This window comes from Phalacrocorax carbo, chromosome 12 (genome assembly GCF_963921805.1).
Source record: "Phalacrocorax carbo chromosome 12, bPhaCar2.1, whole genome shotgun sequence".
Taxonomy (NCBI): domain Eukaryota; kingdom Metazoa; phylum Chordata; class Aves; order Suliformes; family Phalacrocoracidae; genus Phalacrocorax; species Phalacrocorax carbo.
In genome coordinates this window covers 12,850,499-12,866,580 of record NC_087524.1, presented here as the reverse complement: position 1 = coordinate 12,866,580, position 16,082 = coordinate 12,850,499, and the positions used below count along the sequence as shown (strand labels likewise).

The 16,082-nt window shown below is 42.0% G+C and overlaps 2 protein-coding genes across 8 annotated transcripts in view; one reads left to right on the top strand and one right to left on the bottom strand.

Annotated features, from left to right (window-relative positions):
* VTI1A (vesicle transport through interaction with t-SNAREs 1A) overlaps nt 1-1,504 on the bottom strand; it is a 284,395-nt gene extending 282,891 nt beyond the window's left edge. Inside the window, exon 1 of one of the 6 annotated variants that reach the window (XM_064464161.1) lies at nt 1,022-1,504. In XM_064464161.1, the coding sequence (XP_064320231.1) occupies nt 1,022-1,115 (94 nt within the window). In that variant the 5' untranslated portion in view covers nt 1,116-1,504. The remainder of the gene's footprint in view (nt 1-1,021) is intronic. The other 5 variants (XM_064464158.1, XM_064464159.1, XM_064464156.1 and 2 more) reach the window with 5 other exon arrangements.
* Nucleotides 1,505-1,534: 30 nt separating this feature from the next.
* ZDHHC6 (zinc finger DHHC-type palmitoyltransferase 6) lies at nt 1,535-12,357 on the top strand. 2 transcript variants are annotated; one of them, XM_064464154.1, is made up of 10 exons: nt 1,541-1,985; nt 3,270-3,361; nt 5,545-5,704; nt 6,763-6,924; nt 7,518-7,571; nt 8,801-8,968; nt 9,278-9,319; nt 9,714-9,859; nt 9,948-9,991; nt 11,774-12,357. In XM_064464154.1, exons 1-10 carry the CDS (start codon nt 1,746-1,748, stop codon nt 11,875-11,877), a joined length of 1,212 nt encoding a protein of 403 aa, XP_064320224.1. In that variant the 5' UTR covers nt 1,541-1,745; the 3' UTR covers nt 11,878-12,357. The 2 variants fall into 2 exon arrangements, with proteins under 2 accessions (XP_064320225.1, XP_064320224.1); XM_064464155.1 differs by lacking the exon at nt 9,278-9,319 and having other exon boundaries at nt 1,535-1,985.
* Nucleotides 12,358-16,082: the final 3,725 nt, after the last annotated feature.

Below are 16,082 nucleotides of genomic sequence, written 5' to 3'. Positions count from 1 at the left end.
TTTATTCCATGCTTACATGATATCCACTCCTACGGCTTAAGTATCTTACAGCTCTGGGAAACTTGCATAGGAAGCAGAGGCAGAAATATTTAATGACCTGGAAACAGAAGAGGCATTAAACTGAGCTACAAGAGGGACAGGTGAGAAATCCACTAGTTTCAGCTTCTCTCTGTCTCATACTAAGAGCCCTACATTAGGGCACTGAATCATGGGTGCTGGAAGATTGAGCTGGACTGGTTAAAGAGATTATCATTTTCAGCTTTCTACCCTAACGCTCTTATAGGCATTATTGTCTCTACTGCAGGAATATGTCATGAATCAGACTATGAATGCTGCAGGCTACTGACAAGCACATTAAAGTAAACAAACATTGACTTATCTGATTCTGCTCCTACATGAAAGTCACCACAGTCAATTACCCAAATCAAACGTTTTAACAGTAGGCAGCAAAAACACAGGCTCGGATTAAACCATGCACAAATTCTGCCTGTGCCACATGACAAAGACCTGATTGCCATTATTGATGTTGTGGCATGATCACAACGAAAAGCTCGGGCAGCAATGCCGGTACAGGAGCGCGCACCCACCTCCGGCCCCTGCCCTGCTCAGCCCTTCAGCTGCGCTGGCCTAACTTTGCGTGGCCCCACGGCGAGCCCGAAGGGAAGGGCTGACCCGCACAGCTGACCAGCAAACCGTGCTCTGCCGGGTTATCCGAAACGCGTTTCTCCCGGGGCAGAGAGATGAGCCCTGACTCTGCCGTGTCAGGAGCGAGAAGACCCCTCCGGGTGACGGGACAGAGACGGACCGCGGTGAAACGCGGTGAGACACACTGACACCCCCCGCCACCCCGTAAGCGCTTGCTGCCGGGAGGCTGGAGGCTCCGGGAGCCGGAGAGGCTCTTCCAGAGGCTCAGGACGAGCCTGCGGCGGACGGCGAGAGCCGTGAAGGGGGCGGGTGGGGAGCGGAGGGGGGCCTCGGCGGCACCGGGCGAGCAGCTTTCCGCCCCACCCCCGCCGCTCACCTCCTACCAGCTTGGGCACCTTCCCGATCCTGCCCGTGATCTCGGCCGTCAGCACGGCGAAGTCCTGCTCGTAGCTCTCGAAATCGGAGGACATGGCGGCGGTGCCGGAGGAGGCAGCAGCGCTCTGCCGGGCGCCCTCCGCCACTCCGCGCCGAGGCGCTTCCGCGTTCTGCTACACGCAAAGATGCCCCCCCCGCCTCCGGGCGCCTCGCCGCAGGTTCCGCCCCCGCTCAGGTTCTTTAACCAGCACGGTCCAGCTCCCCGCTGTCACCCCGCCGCCCCTTGGTAGTCTCCGCTTTGGGGCTCGAGCTGCAGCCCCGGGCCCAGAGGAGGCGGCGGCTCGCTCGCGTCCGGCTAAGCCGGGGTCCCGCAGCCCCCGCCTTCTAATCCTGCTCCTTCAGCAGAGCCACCACCGGGCGGAGGCACGAGGTTGCGGCGGGACGCTGTTTCCCGGAGGGACCCTGTTGCCAACGGACCGTCGTGGGGGCGGTGGCTGAGCCGCCAGCGGCGGCGGGCGGTGGCTCCGGTCTCCCGCCTCCCCGAGGCGGGGCCGAGTCTGAGCCCCAGCCCCAGCCCCAGCCCCGGCGGGCCCCGGCGCCTCCCCTTCCCCTTCCTGGCGGCGCTCCCTGTCTGTCGGCGGGACGGAGGGTGCGGGGCTGAGCGCGGCGGGAGCCATGTGTGGCGGCGGGGCGGCGGCGGCGGGCGGGCGGCGGTAGCAGTGGCCATGGGGGGGCTGCACCGGGCGCGGCGGCTGTGCCACTGGGGGCCGCTGGTGGCCCTGGCCGTGGTGGCCGTGTGCTCCGCCACCGCCATGGCGGACGCCGCGCTGTGGTACTGGCCCCTGGACACCGCCGGCGGAAGCGTCAACTTCATCGTCCTCCTCAACTGGACCGTCATGATTCTCTACAACTACTTCAACGCCATGTTTGTCGGCCCGGGGTACGTCCCGCTGGGGTGGACGCCGGTAAGCGCTGGCCTTCGATCGTCCCCGGGGCTGGGGGCGGGGGGGCCGGGGGGTGCCGGCCGCGCTGAGGGGAGCGCGGAGGGGCCGGGAAGGCGGGAGAAATCGCCTGCCTTCTGATGCCCCCCGTTTGCCCTTCCTGCCCGAAGAACGCAGCCCCCCTCAGGCTGCTCCTTTCTCCTTGTCTCGTTTCGACATCTCCACTTTCCGCCTCTCTCCGGCTTCGCAGCTGCTGCTTCCAGCCGATCCAGCGCGGGCCGGCCTGCGCCACCCCCGCCGCGTTGGGCCAGCTGCAGGCTTCTGGGCGGTGCGTGGGTCGCAGCGCGGTGCTCTGCGGTTGCTTCTCCGAACGCAGCCACAGGAAAGGAGCGCCTCGAGGTTACCGGCGCGCTCGTGCAGGCACCGACGCGTTGAAGACTTTGCTGATAGTAATGAGGGTTAGAAGAACTTCACTGAGCAAATTTAATTTTTTTTATGTGAGCCAGAAAATGCATGCCTGTCTTATGTTGAAAGCAGCATTGTAAGTCAAGGTAGAAATTTGTATTTTCTGTGCTTCACTAATCTCTTGGAAGGGTGGTAGTCAACGACCAGAACGATACGGGCTCAGTAACTCAAGAGAGCTGGCCAGCGTTTCTGTTCGGTGGTGTGATACAAAGATTAGTAATAATCACCTTTCTGCTTGTGGAATATTTCTCAGGACAGAGTCTAGTGAGAGGAGGACCCAGAGATAGTCCTAGCAGGACCACTGGCTACTCCACTTGGCGAACAGATGATTTTGACCAGTGTACTACTTGCTATCGGCAAGTCAATCTGTCTCTCGTCTTGCTGTAGCTGGTGTATGTGTGTGTGAGAGAGAGAAGGTGGCAAACAAGAGCTAGTTGAACACTAATGCTTACCAGTATTGTATCTTAGTAGCAAGCCGAGATTGGGTCATGGTATAAAATGGAGAGACAAGCCTTCTCTTAAAATTATAATGGCCTCATGCTGTTTTTCACTCTCGGAACTTCACTATGAAACCCTGCCGGTACAGTCACTCACCCTGATGAAAGAACTATTTATTTCTTTTAGCAACCAGAGCTTTCAACAGTAGGAGATGGTGGTGTAGATAGCCAAGAGATTATTTCGTTTTGGTTTTTCCTCTCCTCGCCTCCTACCATTAAACAGGGTTGGGTTATGAAACACACCCTGTCACAAGAAAGCAAGGATGCTTAGGTTAGGAAAGTGCCAAGCTGTGTATTGCCAGTAGTATTATGTATACATCTAACACACCTGTTCTTCTGTTTAAAGGAAAAATCTCAGGATTGCATGTATCTCCAATACTGTAAAGTGTGTCAGTCTTATAAGGCACCACGTTCACACCACTGTCGAAAGTGTAACAGGTACTGTCTTTCTTTAAAACTGTCTTGAATCCATATTAAAGCAGCTTTGAATCTAATGATAAGCTGTTAATGTAACTTATTCTTGAAAGCTTGTATTGTGTATTTTTAAAAGCCTTCCATATGAACGCTATACCCACTCCAAATATTGCCACTTTCTGGTTCTGTGACTTCTATATGGTTTTACTGTGTTTTAGTTTAATAAATAAATCTGTCTCTAATGTTTTCTTTTTAGCTTGGTATCAGTTCCTCTTAAGCACTTCTTGACAGTATTAACAGAACATTGCAGTGCTGTTTCAGGGAAGTGAGCCTGTGGAAATACTTAATCTTTCCGTTCTTTGCAAGTTCAACCATTCACTTGCTCAGCGAATAGAAAAGCCTGTTCTGCCACCTTCCCAAATGGGAGTTTGGTGTTGATTTGAGTGGGAATTTTGAACTATTCTTTACTGTTTACTAAAGTTTTTTTTTCCAACAGGAATCTGCATGTTAAGTGAACTAATGAGCCTTTTGGGTCAACTTAAAAAGTTTGTGCCTTGTTATGTGTTAGTCTTCCAACAGACTTGCTTTGAGCTAAAAGGTGATTTTATAATAAATAGCTGCACTGGAATTTAGTGCAGCTTGAAAAATGCAAGCCACTTCGGATGTCTGCAGTCCAGGCTGTAGTTCCATTTATCTTGGGTTTGCTGGACAGGTCCTCCTCTGAAGGCTATTAGAGAATGTGGTAAAAGGGCATTGCAACATACGCATGCATTTGCTATTTCTGTAAACACAAGATGTGCAGTCAGTGTGCTTTTAGGAAGTAGAGACTGAAACTGTAGAGCAGTCATTTGGCTGCATCATCCTGAGATTTAAAATTAGATGCCTTTCCTTGAGTGACAATCTTTACACTGAGAAATTAGTAGAAAATGTCAGCAGATCGTGATGATTGTCTTTGCAAAAGCAAGTTCTTTAAATAATTTAGCTTTTGTAAAATAAAACTGAAGAAGCTGCAGCACATTCTCCAAATCATTTTACTGATATGCTTTAAGACTTTTCTGACCCCTCAACTCTGGCCCAGGTAACTCATTCCATGTGTTATTTCTAGCCTCTTGCAGCGAAGTAGTTAACTTAAGCCACCACTGAAAGTCTTCTATGCTATGGCCAGTTCCAGTGCATGAATGGAGTCACTTGTGGCCCACCTGAACTCGGTGAGGTTTCTAGCCAAGATCTAGGAACTTCTTCAGAAAGACTTGTGCTGATAATCACGATGGCTTGTTCAAGAACTTTTACAGTGGCAGTTGAGCATATGCTAATGAAGAATAATTAATTCTTTAAAAGGGAGAAACTGAACTTCCTATTGGGAATGGACTAGCTTAAAAGATAATGAGGTCAGTAGTTCCAAAACACCTCACACTTACTTTCAGAGCTGGATATTTTATTTCAGAGCTGGATATTAGTGTAATTCAATCCTTTGTTTATCACTTCAGTTTGGTGCAGATGAATTGCAATATTATAATTAGTGACTTTTACACCTGTTACATTAAATCAATTAAATTTGGGATGTGGACAAATCTTTTGTCGGGTTTTTTTTTGCACCTGTAAGCTAAACCAGAATAACCACCTTCATATTGAATAGAAGAGAGTCTCTAGGGTGTTTATGCTCATTAAACAGGTTTTGAAAAGGACTTACAGTGGTGTAAGGTCAATGCATAGCAATTGAAGCTTCCAGAGGGTCTACTACTGAAAAGAAAGAGGCATTAACACACTTGTCTATCTTTCTGTAAGTAGTTCATAGGGGAACTGTTATTTTCTTTATTTTCCTGGTGTGCTTATTTTAAAAAATTGGTAATAATATTAGTGCTTAATTATTGTGCTGGTAGTTCTTACAGGTCCCATTCTAGGCCTCTGTTCCCTAGCTCGAATATGGTGTTTATTAGCAACTAGCAAGTTTGAGTGAAGAGGAGGAGGGATAATTAGTGAGGGTGGGACTTGGGAGCACTTCTTATTTTGCATTCTTCCACTCTCCAATGTGAAATATTCTTGAATAGCAACAAAAAAAAAAAGAAACTACAGTGTTGATCTCTCAGAAATTGGTGGGTTTAAATGAATGAATGGAGGTTGAGTAGTAGGGAGTTAGTTGTCCTTTCCTTTGAGCTTTTTGAAAGACACATATGTCCTTTGTATTAATCAATATTTATTATTCACAGATGTGTCATGAAGATGGATCACCATTGTCCTTGGATCAACAACTGTTGTGGATACCAGAATCATGCATCTTTCACTCTGTTTCTCCTCTTAGCTCCACTGGGATGCATTCACGCTTCTTTCATATTTGTTATGACTATGTACACTCAGCTTTACAACAGAGTAAGAAAACATAATTAAATGCATAAAATATTAAGTCAGATGGGTAATTTATCTCTTGAAGTATGAGGCAGTTTGGTTTCCTGAGAAGAAGCATGTGGGATTCCCTGTTTTTCTTTCAGTGTGCACTCACAGTTCTGCTCTCCACCTGTGAGAAGGACGTTCATTAATTGGAGGAGGATTCAGAGAAAGTTGTTTCTATTTTTTGTTCCTGTTGCTTGTCATAGTCACTGGGTGTTTTCTAGAGCTTTGCTTTGACTGAAGACGGTTTCTGAGTAGCACTTTCTATAGAGAGAGACAGGTTGTGTTTTGGCTGGCACAGAAGCTAGCTGCTATTTATTTCCAACACTCAAGTTAGATGCTATTTATTTTCTTTTGCTTGCCACTTCTTTAGAATTGTATCCAATTTTTCAAGGAAAAAAAGTATTACATTATTTTTGGAATGAAAAATAAACTATGTTGGATTTGGTTATAAATGGAAAAATTTAACTGCAGCAACAATGAGGAAAGCTTGTTCTGGAATACATCGCTTATCTTGGATCCATGGTTAAGGTTATGAGCTGTGATTTCAGCCTCTGCGGTTGCAATGAAGAGCTTGAAAACATTAATTGAGCCTAACAGATGAAGGCTGCATGTTGTATTTGCAGAGCAATGATGTTGAGAACTGCTATCTGCTAAAGCTTTCAGAGGAAAACCTATAGCATTTCCACTGAAAATGGGTACTGTGCTGTGCAAACATTTTCTATCTCAAACTGGTGAATGCGTTTTTGTTAATGTGTCAGAGCCCAGATTTTTTTGCTGGTTTTGGGCGTAACTTGTGGAGCTTGCAAGATGGTGATTTTGGTTTAGCTTTCCATCTAGAGAAGGCCTACATCTAGCAAAGAATGTATTTCTGTATTTCTTTTGAATGTGTATTTTTTAATTTTATTTTATTACTCCACTTGCATTATAAACCTGTCAGAAGTCAAAGACTTACCTTCAAAGCTAGGTTTCTTATTAGTAGCTTCTTTTGTTTCAGCAGTCAGAATTTTCTAGAGCTGAATGATATTTTCCCTTTGCAGATATCTTTTGGGTGGAGTTCTGTGAAGATTGACATGAGTGCAGCCAAAAGAGACCCTCGACCCATTATTCCCTTTGGACTGTCCGCATTTGCTGCGTCTTTATTTGCCTTAGGACTGGCATTAGGAACAACTATTGCTGTTGGTATGCTGTTTATTATCCAGGTAAGCTTATGGCTTCTATTACAAAGAAGTTAAAAGGTGTAAGTTTTGCCTGGTTGTGGAGCAGAAGCAGAATTCAGGATTGAGATAGGAGCAGTTGTTTAGAGCTTATGTTGATATGTAACTTTTCCAGGGTTTTATGTTGCTTTCTCCCAGCTCCTCTGTTGTTACCATAATTTTATTTTTCATGGGAGAGCTTGGAGGTGAAAATTTAATGAAAATATGAAAACATGAGTTCTCTGGAAAAGGCAAAATACTTAGTATTTCAGGAGTAAGTGTCCCTATCCCTGAAAACAGGTAAAAACATGCCTGATATAGTACTTCAAATGTTTGAGACATCTGGAAGGAAACAAAAATACACATCTTAAGCATAAGCTGAAACACTGTGTGGTACTAAGTATATAACTCTAGAGGATAGAATTAGCATGTATCTATGCTGAATCTTAATTCTGAATGTTTTATATGTTTTGGTTAAGCCTATAAAAGTTGCTTTGTTCTTTAAAGCAAATTTATTTTGTTAAATGCAGTTTTCTTTGCCTAGTTGATGTATTTGTGCAGAAAATAAATGCTAACTTCACCTAACTCTTTTGTTTTAGATGAAAGTAATTTTGACAAATAAAACTTCAATCGAGTCCTGGATTGAAGAAAAGGTAAGCTTTTATTACAGTATTCTTCTGCTGTATTGTTACAAAGTTTATTCTCCATATTATCAACTTCTTGTTTCACCTCTCTGGATTTAAACCAAAGGTGTCATGTCAATTCACCGTTGACTTAACACAAACAGCTTTTCCCTTACTGTCTTCGAAAATTACTGAAATAGATGAGAATTCATTTAACTGCATAGATGTTGATTTTCTTTTTTGTTTGGGGGAATTGGTGTGAACATAGAAAAATATTTGCTTTTAATAGACTTTGTTTATCTACTTGGAATATGTGGGTGTTTTTGTCTGAAACTTGAATTGTCTTTGCTTCTCGTTACGCCTGCCTGTGTCATTGTTCACCTTCCCTACCCATTGCAGGTGGCATGTTTTGGCTCAGGGTTTTCCTCATTTCCTACTTCTTCAAAATCAAGGAAAATCCTCCCAAGGTTAATCAGAGAAGTACTATAAAACATGAGATACCTAGCCTTCCCTCCTTTAAATTTCTCTTTGATTTCCATATCTTTATAGAGGCTTTCACAAATATAGGCAAGCAGCAGAAGCTAAGTTCAGAGAAAGCAAAACTGACTCAATGTTTAGAAACTAATTAGTGCTACCACTTTGCATAAGTCCACAAATATTTCTTTATTATTTTGTCTTTCTTCTATTCTGTGTCAAAATTAGCATGAGGATCTTGACTGTCTATAAGTACTTGAGTATTGTAATGCCTTCTCTTTGCATGGAATCTTAGCTTAGCTGGATCCTAGTCCTATTAGACCTTTGAATAATAGGACAATGGAACATAAATGAAAGAAGAACATGTTACAACTGCATACTAGAATTTGGAATAATCTCTTAGATTTTTTACCGTAAAACACAGGCTGCTAATATGTCCCTTCTGAAAACGGAACGCAGAGTGTAATACATAAGCGTTTAATGAAAACTACAGTATTGCCACAAAGAGAACAGACCCTTCTGTAGCTGCTCCACTAGGTGTCATCGTTACTGAAAGAATGGAAAGTTCATGACTGCTGAATGGGAGATCCAGAGCATGTGGTTCTTAGAGGTGGAACAGATGCCACCAATGTTAGCCGGAATTTACTGCTCTTGCCTCAAAATGTTTGCCTTTAGGTTTCATGAACCTTTACAGGGCTTATGGCCTGGCCTTCTCTAATATTTGCTGCTCGATTGCACTTTGTAGGGTATGCTTTTGTGTAGTGTATTTCTTAATTATTTTCCAGGCCAAAGACAGAATCCAGTATTACCAAACGGGTGAGACCTTTATTTTTCCCTATGACACGGGAAGTAAATGGAAGAACTTCAAGCAAGTGTTTACATGGTCTGGGGTTCCTGAGGGAGATGGCCTGGACTGGCCAGTAAGAGATGGCTGTCATCAGTACACTTTGACGGTAATTGATCTTCAATGATCTCTCCAGTTAATCTTCCCCACTGTCTAATTGCCTCCATTCCTTTGCAGTAATGTACATGTTTTTAAAGAAATTAGACTGACTAGTAATACAGATACTTAAACAGGAGTTCTGTCAAATGTGCTCCAAATTTTGATAGACTAAAACGTTATGCTTTTGTGAGTGATTTTAAATGCTAATTGTATTTCCTGTGTTTGTTGAATGGTTTCAATACTGACCTCATTTTGTGTTGAATACACAAGTCCTCCTAAACTAAACACTGCCTAAATTTCTGTTTATAATCATTTATAGATAGAGCAACTGAAACAGAAAGCAGACAAGCGAGTAAGAAGTGTAAGTATTTGTGAAGTCTGGTCTGAAATGACTTTGAAATATCAGTATAAATAAATGTACTTAATTCCTGAGATGACTACTTTTCTTGATTTTAAACTTAGCAATTAAATAAAGACTTTGTGTTTCCACACAAACAGCGTGCTGCAATCTCTGCTTAATTAAATTTAGCTTTCTTTGCATTTGCTCCTTAGTTTCCAGATGGTAAGAAACATGATGATAAAGATGACTGTGCTTCATGTTAATCTGTTGATTTAGAATTTAGAGTCCCTTTGACAGCCCTTGTTGTCGTGCTCAAATCTAATAGTGTGCTTGAATTGAATTTTTGGTATGAAACTGTCAGCAAGGCCATAACTCCTTACAATAATATATTGCCGTGTTCTATTCAAATTTGTAGGTGCGGTATCGAGCAGTAGAAGATTACAGTGGTATCTGCTGCCCTGTGAATAAAGGTGTTAAAACATTCTTCACAACACCGTGCACTGAAGAGCCTAGAATTGCACTGAGTAAAGGGGATCTGATTTTAGCCACAAGAGGCTTAAAGTTAGTGGCTCCACACCTTTATGTTTGGTTAAAAGAAACATTGAGATGAGTTCTGGCATCTAACTACATATTACGCTTTCTTCCCTAGACACTGGATGTATGGTGAGAAGATTCTCGACTCAGCTGCTGATGGTATGAAGCAGTTATTTTCACTTTCTCTATTGAAAATTACAAATCAATTTTATAGCTATCTAGAAATGTGGACAATATTACATACTTGGTTCTCAAAATGCATAATGACTGACCTTATTGGCATTTGCTTCTCTCCCCCCTCTCAAACCACATCCAATTTTTCTCTTTGTATCTGGTAGACTTGCCAGTTTTGATAAACATTAAATGAATCTGTCAGACTGAGAGAACACTTACCTAGTAGTTTATTGAAGGTTGAGTGGGAAGGGGGACACTTCTTCATATTCTAAGAAAAAGTTAGACTTTTAGACTATAAAGAGGTTAATGATGATTTCTTTTTTTGATATTTAAATAGTGGTCTGTCTTAAACACATTTAGATTTCATACCTAAACACCTCATATACGTATAAGACCTGGGATTACTCTTTGTGCATCTTAAAAACAGGGAGATATTATGTCTTTGGTTTGGGATCAAGTCCAATGACTTTTTGCATTTACAAAACTAACAACTACAGCTGTCAGTGATGTTAGACTGATCTTGGTCTGCAGAGACACAACATCCCAGCCACATGCATTAAAATTTTTACATTTTTGTACTTCAGCCCTCCTGCTTAGGCTGAGCTAAATTTTTACCTGCAAGAGAGCATGTTGGTGTCTGTTGTCTTTTCCAAACAGTTGTTAATTCATTGCATGTACGTTCCATGTTGGCAAAAGAGAGGCAGCCAACAGTCGCAATGTTGAAAGTGTCCATGCTTTCATGGGAAGTTTGAGACCTTCGTGGGCGAGAAGTGCGTCAGCAGCTCATGCCAATGAACTTTTTCAAACATAAAACCTTAAATGAGTCATGGAAATGATCATGGTAATAGTTTGTGTTGCATAGCACATTATGAAGATTAGCAGGAGATATCTGTCCTATATTGAATGTTTTTTTTTTAAATGAGGTGAAATGTAGTCTGGGTGGGGAACTTGGAGTATACTGAGAGGCTGGATTAGAATTCAAAATATCATTGGCATTTTGGAGAGCTAGGCTTCAAAAATAAGCTGAGATTTGTTAGGAATGTATAACAAAATGCTATAAATAGGCAGAAATAACAAGCTGGAATATAACAAGATAGAAAAATTGATGATTAAGTAGTAGTTCTTCTGAGGAAAAGAGTCAATCATAATCTTAAGATGAGTCAACACTTGCAAAAAAAAAAAAAAGATGCATGAAGTAATCCTTACATCCTACTCAACATTGGCAGGGTCTCAGCTGAAATACTGCCACAAGTAAAAGCAGTTACTGCATCTCAAGAAAGAGGAAGATCAGCTGTAAAGGGTTGAAAGAAAAACAATTAGAATAATCAAAGTACTAGAAAATGTAACTTATAAGAGAAAGCTGAAAGAATTGGGATGGTTTTCTTGGAGAAGAAAAGGTGATGGGAGAATGCAAATAGTCATCAGCTGTGTGAAAGTCTGTTGTAAAGAAGGTTGTCAGCTGCCTCTGGTGTCCCTGGTGTGTAGAAAGAGGAGTTGTGAACTTGAGTTACAGACAGAAAGATGCAGCATATTAGGAAAGATTTTCTCATAGTAAGGAAGGTAAACTTTGGAGATCTCTGAAAAATTTTTAGGCGGTGGGAGAGAATCCATGTGTCCCCAGGCAATGATGTTAGGAATGACTTAGATGTCCCGCTTCGGAGAAGAAAATAACCTCGGTAACCTCTTAATGTCTCTTCCAGTCTTGTGCTTTTCCATTGTAGTGGGTCGTGTTTTGTTCCAAGTTAATGCAACTTTTCATGTCTTAAGGTGGAATAAGAGAACGAGGCTGGTTCCCTAGGAAATGTGTGGAAAAATACCAATGTGACTCTGAAATGGATCAACCAGTGGATGGAGAGAAGAAAAACAGATAGCCTTCTCATTTTTATTAAATAAGAAATCGAATTTTTACTTCAGACCACAATCCTTTACTTGAAATTTTCTGTGTATTACTTCAGACTTATGCAATGAATATGTTAGGACAAGGTTTTTTTTTTCAACACAGCTGGAAGGGTTGGATATGCCTGTGCCATGGTTTGCATACTTTTTTAACAATAAATAATTGAAGAAGCCATTCAGTGGGTTGCCTTCAAGATGCATCTTTTTCATCCCAGGTCAGATTTTTTTTTCTTTTTGCTGTTTAAATTGTATTCTGAGAGTTCATATTTTAGGGTTTTTTTCCTCAACTGCATCTGATTGTGATGCGTGCTGGTTATCTCGGGAGTTTTACTTTCTCTGAAGATGCCCCTGAAAACTATAAAATAAACATCTGATTCAAATTCAAGCTAAAATTTGTTACCTGTGACTTAATGATGTGAATTGTCCACCTCAAATAAATGACACATTCATATTTACTTGTGGATTTAATTGTTCTTAGACCTACAAGAGCTTGTTTATAGGCATGGGAACGTGAACTGACTGGGAAGTAAAGATTTCACTGTTATAAGTTGGTTTCAAAGGTTAGAGAGACTTCAGCTCTTTTATAAGAATATTCTGTGCTTATAATGGCAAAAGAATACAGCCAGCTGTATCTGCGTCCTCTGAGCATGTACCCAAGAGACTAGAGTTCTTGATCCATCTTAGAATGAAAGGAAGCAGTAGTGCCAAGAATGAAAATTTTTGTGTGCCTAGGTGCTACTAAGTGCTTAACACCTTTTCTGAAGTATTTTTATTTAGCATCTGGTATGGATTATTAGAAAGATGATGTTAAAAGGGAGTATCCCGTACCAGCTGATGGTTTTCTAAATGTATCCTTAATGCAGCAGGTGGTTTTGTTCTCTCGTAGCCTAGTTGCATGTCACATGTTGAGAGTTTTTGCAAATTACTGTTTTAAACTAACACCTGGGTTACCTCCATGTGCATGAGTTGTCTTAGGCAGATGAGCGTTTCTTAAACAACATTAAGTGTATACAGAAATAACTACAGACAGACAAGCCAGCATTACTCCTCTGCGCTCCTACTCAGACTCATTGTCTCCAGCACAAAGCCAGGTTTTTGTTACCTCCAGCCTGCTCTGTGTTAGTGTGATGGTGAGCCATAATCATAGGCTGTTTTTGAGCTGTGGCAACAGGGAGTTACTGTTCAGTCTCAGTAGTTTGCAAGCAGGTTCTTTGCCCCTCTTGAAATCAAAGCACTTATTTTCTAGAAGCAGGCTTCATTAGAGGTACAGAAGCGTATCATACTCCTAGTTTCCTTGCTAGCAGGAGCTGAAAGGCCATAATTCAGCAGGATGTAGCTATTCTGGAATATGAGCAGAAATAAATATGAAAACCTCTAAATGGAATATTCTTAGTCTCAACTGCAATAGTTTCTGTTCGGTGTCTGGAGTCTAGAACCAAAGAAAGACTACAAAACCAGACTTCTTTTCCAGCTGAGGAAGCTGGCAGCTAAGGACCTCTTATTCTTGACTTTGACATTATTAAATAGCTGCTATCTATATTAGCAGGCACCAATCAGCAGTGTAATAGGAACAGATTAACGGCACTAATGACCACAGTTGACTGTTAGCTATTAGAAGGGGAATTTATGTAAGCTCTGGTCTGTTTACAGGGGACTGGATATCTTTTAACGGTTGCAGAACATCAACTCTCTTTCAGCTTTCATCTGAGCAAGATTTTGCATACCAAGATCACTCTGTGCTGAACTACAGGATGCCCAGGACCTCTGCTTCAGAAGTGCACTTACGATATGAAATGGACTCTATGCTTGTTTTCTTTTTATAATGTTTTCATCTTGTTCCCTTGTAGCTGTAGCTTCAGTCCCACCTCTTCCCTTTTGTAGCACAGGTAATGGGTGTTTCTGTTTACCATAACAGCATCTTCACCTAGCAGTGCTTGCCTACAAACAGCCAGCCAAAGCAAAATGCATACCACCTAAAGGCATTTAGAGATTCTGCAGGCAAGAAAATACAAGCTATTTTGTCTGTCCATTGCTGAAAACAACTGTATCAGAGCATGAAGTTTAAAGACAAACCACCTCTAAGGAACTCTGATTCCTAATATTAGTAGATTTTCTTTTCCTTCGTTTCTAGCATCCCCATTCTACCTTTGCTTTTTTTCTTTTTCATTCCCCACTCCCTGCTTTTTGCTCAAGGAAGACCTTTGTTTATTAAGGAAAGGAGCAGGTATAGATTTGACATAGCTGTTCTGTGTTCTGGCAGTGATTCATTGGAGAATTCAGCTGATTTTCTTTTAGATTCAAATCCCTAAATAAGCCAGTCTGGGGGAGGCAAAAAGCTAGTGTCTTTTTCACACAGTAATTAAGTCTATTAAATTATCTCTTGCTTTTCGCTGAGGGAAAAATGGCTCTTTTTATGTAAAATTTTGAGCTTTGTATCCTTTCTGTCAACTAACAGCAAGTCTAGACTTGCAATGCCATACTAGCCTAGCTCAGGCTCTGTATGATGGAAAGTAAGGGTAACGGCATACCGAAGTAGAACGCTGTCCTCCTATTTAAAGGAAAACAGTGAAAATAGGCTAACAAGAAATAGCCACTTGTTGTAGTTCAGGCAGTTTTTGCACCAAAACAGAAACAGGATGTGCCATAAAAGTCAACACTACGGGCCATGGTAAATGGACATCTCGGGCAGCCTGTTCAACCACCAAATCAATGAAAATTTTGCTCTCTACTCATCTGCCCTCGCTTTGGCTTCCAATCCAAAGAGGCTTTCCTTTGCAGAGTGAAGCCACTGACTGCCAGGTGTCTCAGTTCTGATGTGGAAGGGGCTAGATTACAATGGCCTGTGCAAAAGACTGGCCTTGATATGCCCATGCCTCATAACTTTGAGGTGATTACCAATAGTAAAAGAAATCGGTGATGAGAGAGTTCTCTCCTCCTCAACGGTGTTAACCAAGAGGCTTCTGATTTTAATCCAGCTCTCCTAAGAGTTGAGGAAATAGTGCTAGAATTAAGCATCTCCCATATGCTTAGTTTTCCAAATGTGAAGTAGTGACCAGGAGGAGGAAAGAGAACTTCCCATGCTAGGAAGCCAGTGATTTGCAGGTTATTTAGTTTTTACAACTGAATTGCAACTACAGCAGTAGACAATGATTCTAGAGCTGTCTTGAGAGCATTGATTGAAATAAGAACCTCATGAAAGCCAAAACATGAATTAAGAGTCAGTATTTCCCTCTGAACATTTCCTCTCTAGATCAGGAACAGAAGAGACTAACCAGTAATTAAGTTGCAGGCACGGGTTGTTTCATAGAGATGGAAAGAAAATACATATAGCATATTGTATTTTGGTATACAATTCTTACATGATTTGGAGAGCAGAAATCAGGCAGTCTAATTCCTGATGCAGTAAAAGCAAAGTTTACTTTCCTTAAGTAAAAGGAAGCTATATTATCCACATTCATATTCAAGATCTGCCTTATGTGAATTATATCCTTATTAGTCATGGTATCTCATTATTCAGCATGTATACCTATCTATACTGTAGACCAAACGGATCACTTCGTAATGGACAGCTACTAGAGGAGAGCTTTTTAAAGCAAGTAGAGAAGACTGGATGTTATTTTAGTACCAATCTCTCTATCATGGGAAGAAAAGTTGCAGAGAATTAAACTTCCTTGTACCTGTAGCCATCCTTACCTTAGATCTTTGTTCACTGGGTATAACAGTGCTTCAAGCCTGCTGTAGCTTTTTCTGGTGCTCAGACAATAGCCTGAAACAATTTTTGCATCATTTCAATGCAAGCATGCCTAAAGTACTCCTGTTTTCACTTCAGATCTATATTGTGGAAGCAGTTCCTATGGCATAAGCGGCACCCAAGGGACCAGTTTCAGACCAATTTACCCTTGAATTGCTATGTATGATTTATTGTTCAGACAGTGCCATTACCCATTCAACTCTTTGTAACAGCTCCTGGTAGATGCCACAGCTGTGAAAAATCTGCAGTTTGTCGCTGTGGGAAGAGGCTTAATTGCCATTAAGAACAAACCAAGTTCAGAGACTGAGTTGTTTCCACTTCCAAAAGAGAAAGCATGTCTACTGTATTAGAAAGTGACCTGTACGAAGTTACTACTTTCCAAGATGTGGCACAGAAAAGTAGGCATTCTCTACTCAGTTCACAAATAAG

What these genes read in the sequence shown, in the direction of transcription:
- ZDHHC6 (XM_064464154.1), top strand. Translation starts at nt 1,746, where the DNA reads ATGGGGGGGCTGCACCGGGCGCGGCGGCTGTGCCACTGGGGGCCGCTG. An exon ending in TCCCGCTGGGGTGGACGCCG is followed by an intron (nt 1,986 to 3,269) that starts GTAAGCGCTGGC and finishes TTCTGTTTAAAG; the next exon opens with GAAAAATCTCAGGATTGCAT. An exon ending in CACTGTCGAAAGTGTAACAG is followed by an intron (nt 3,362 to 5,544) that starts GTACTGTCTTTC and finishes TATTATTCACAG; the next exon opens with ATGTGTCATGAAGATGGATC.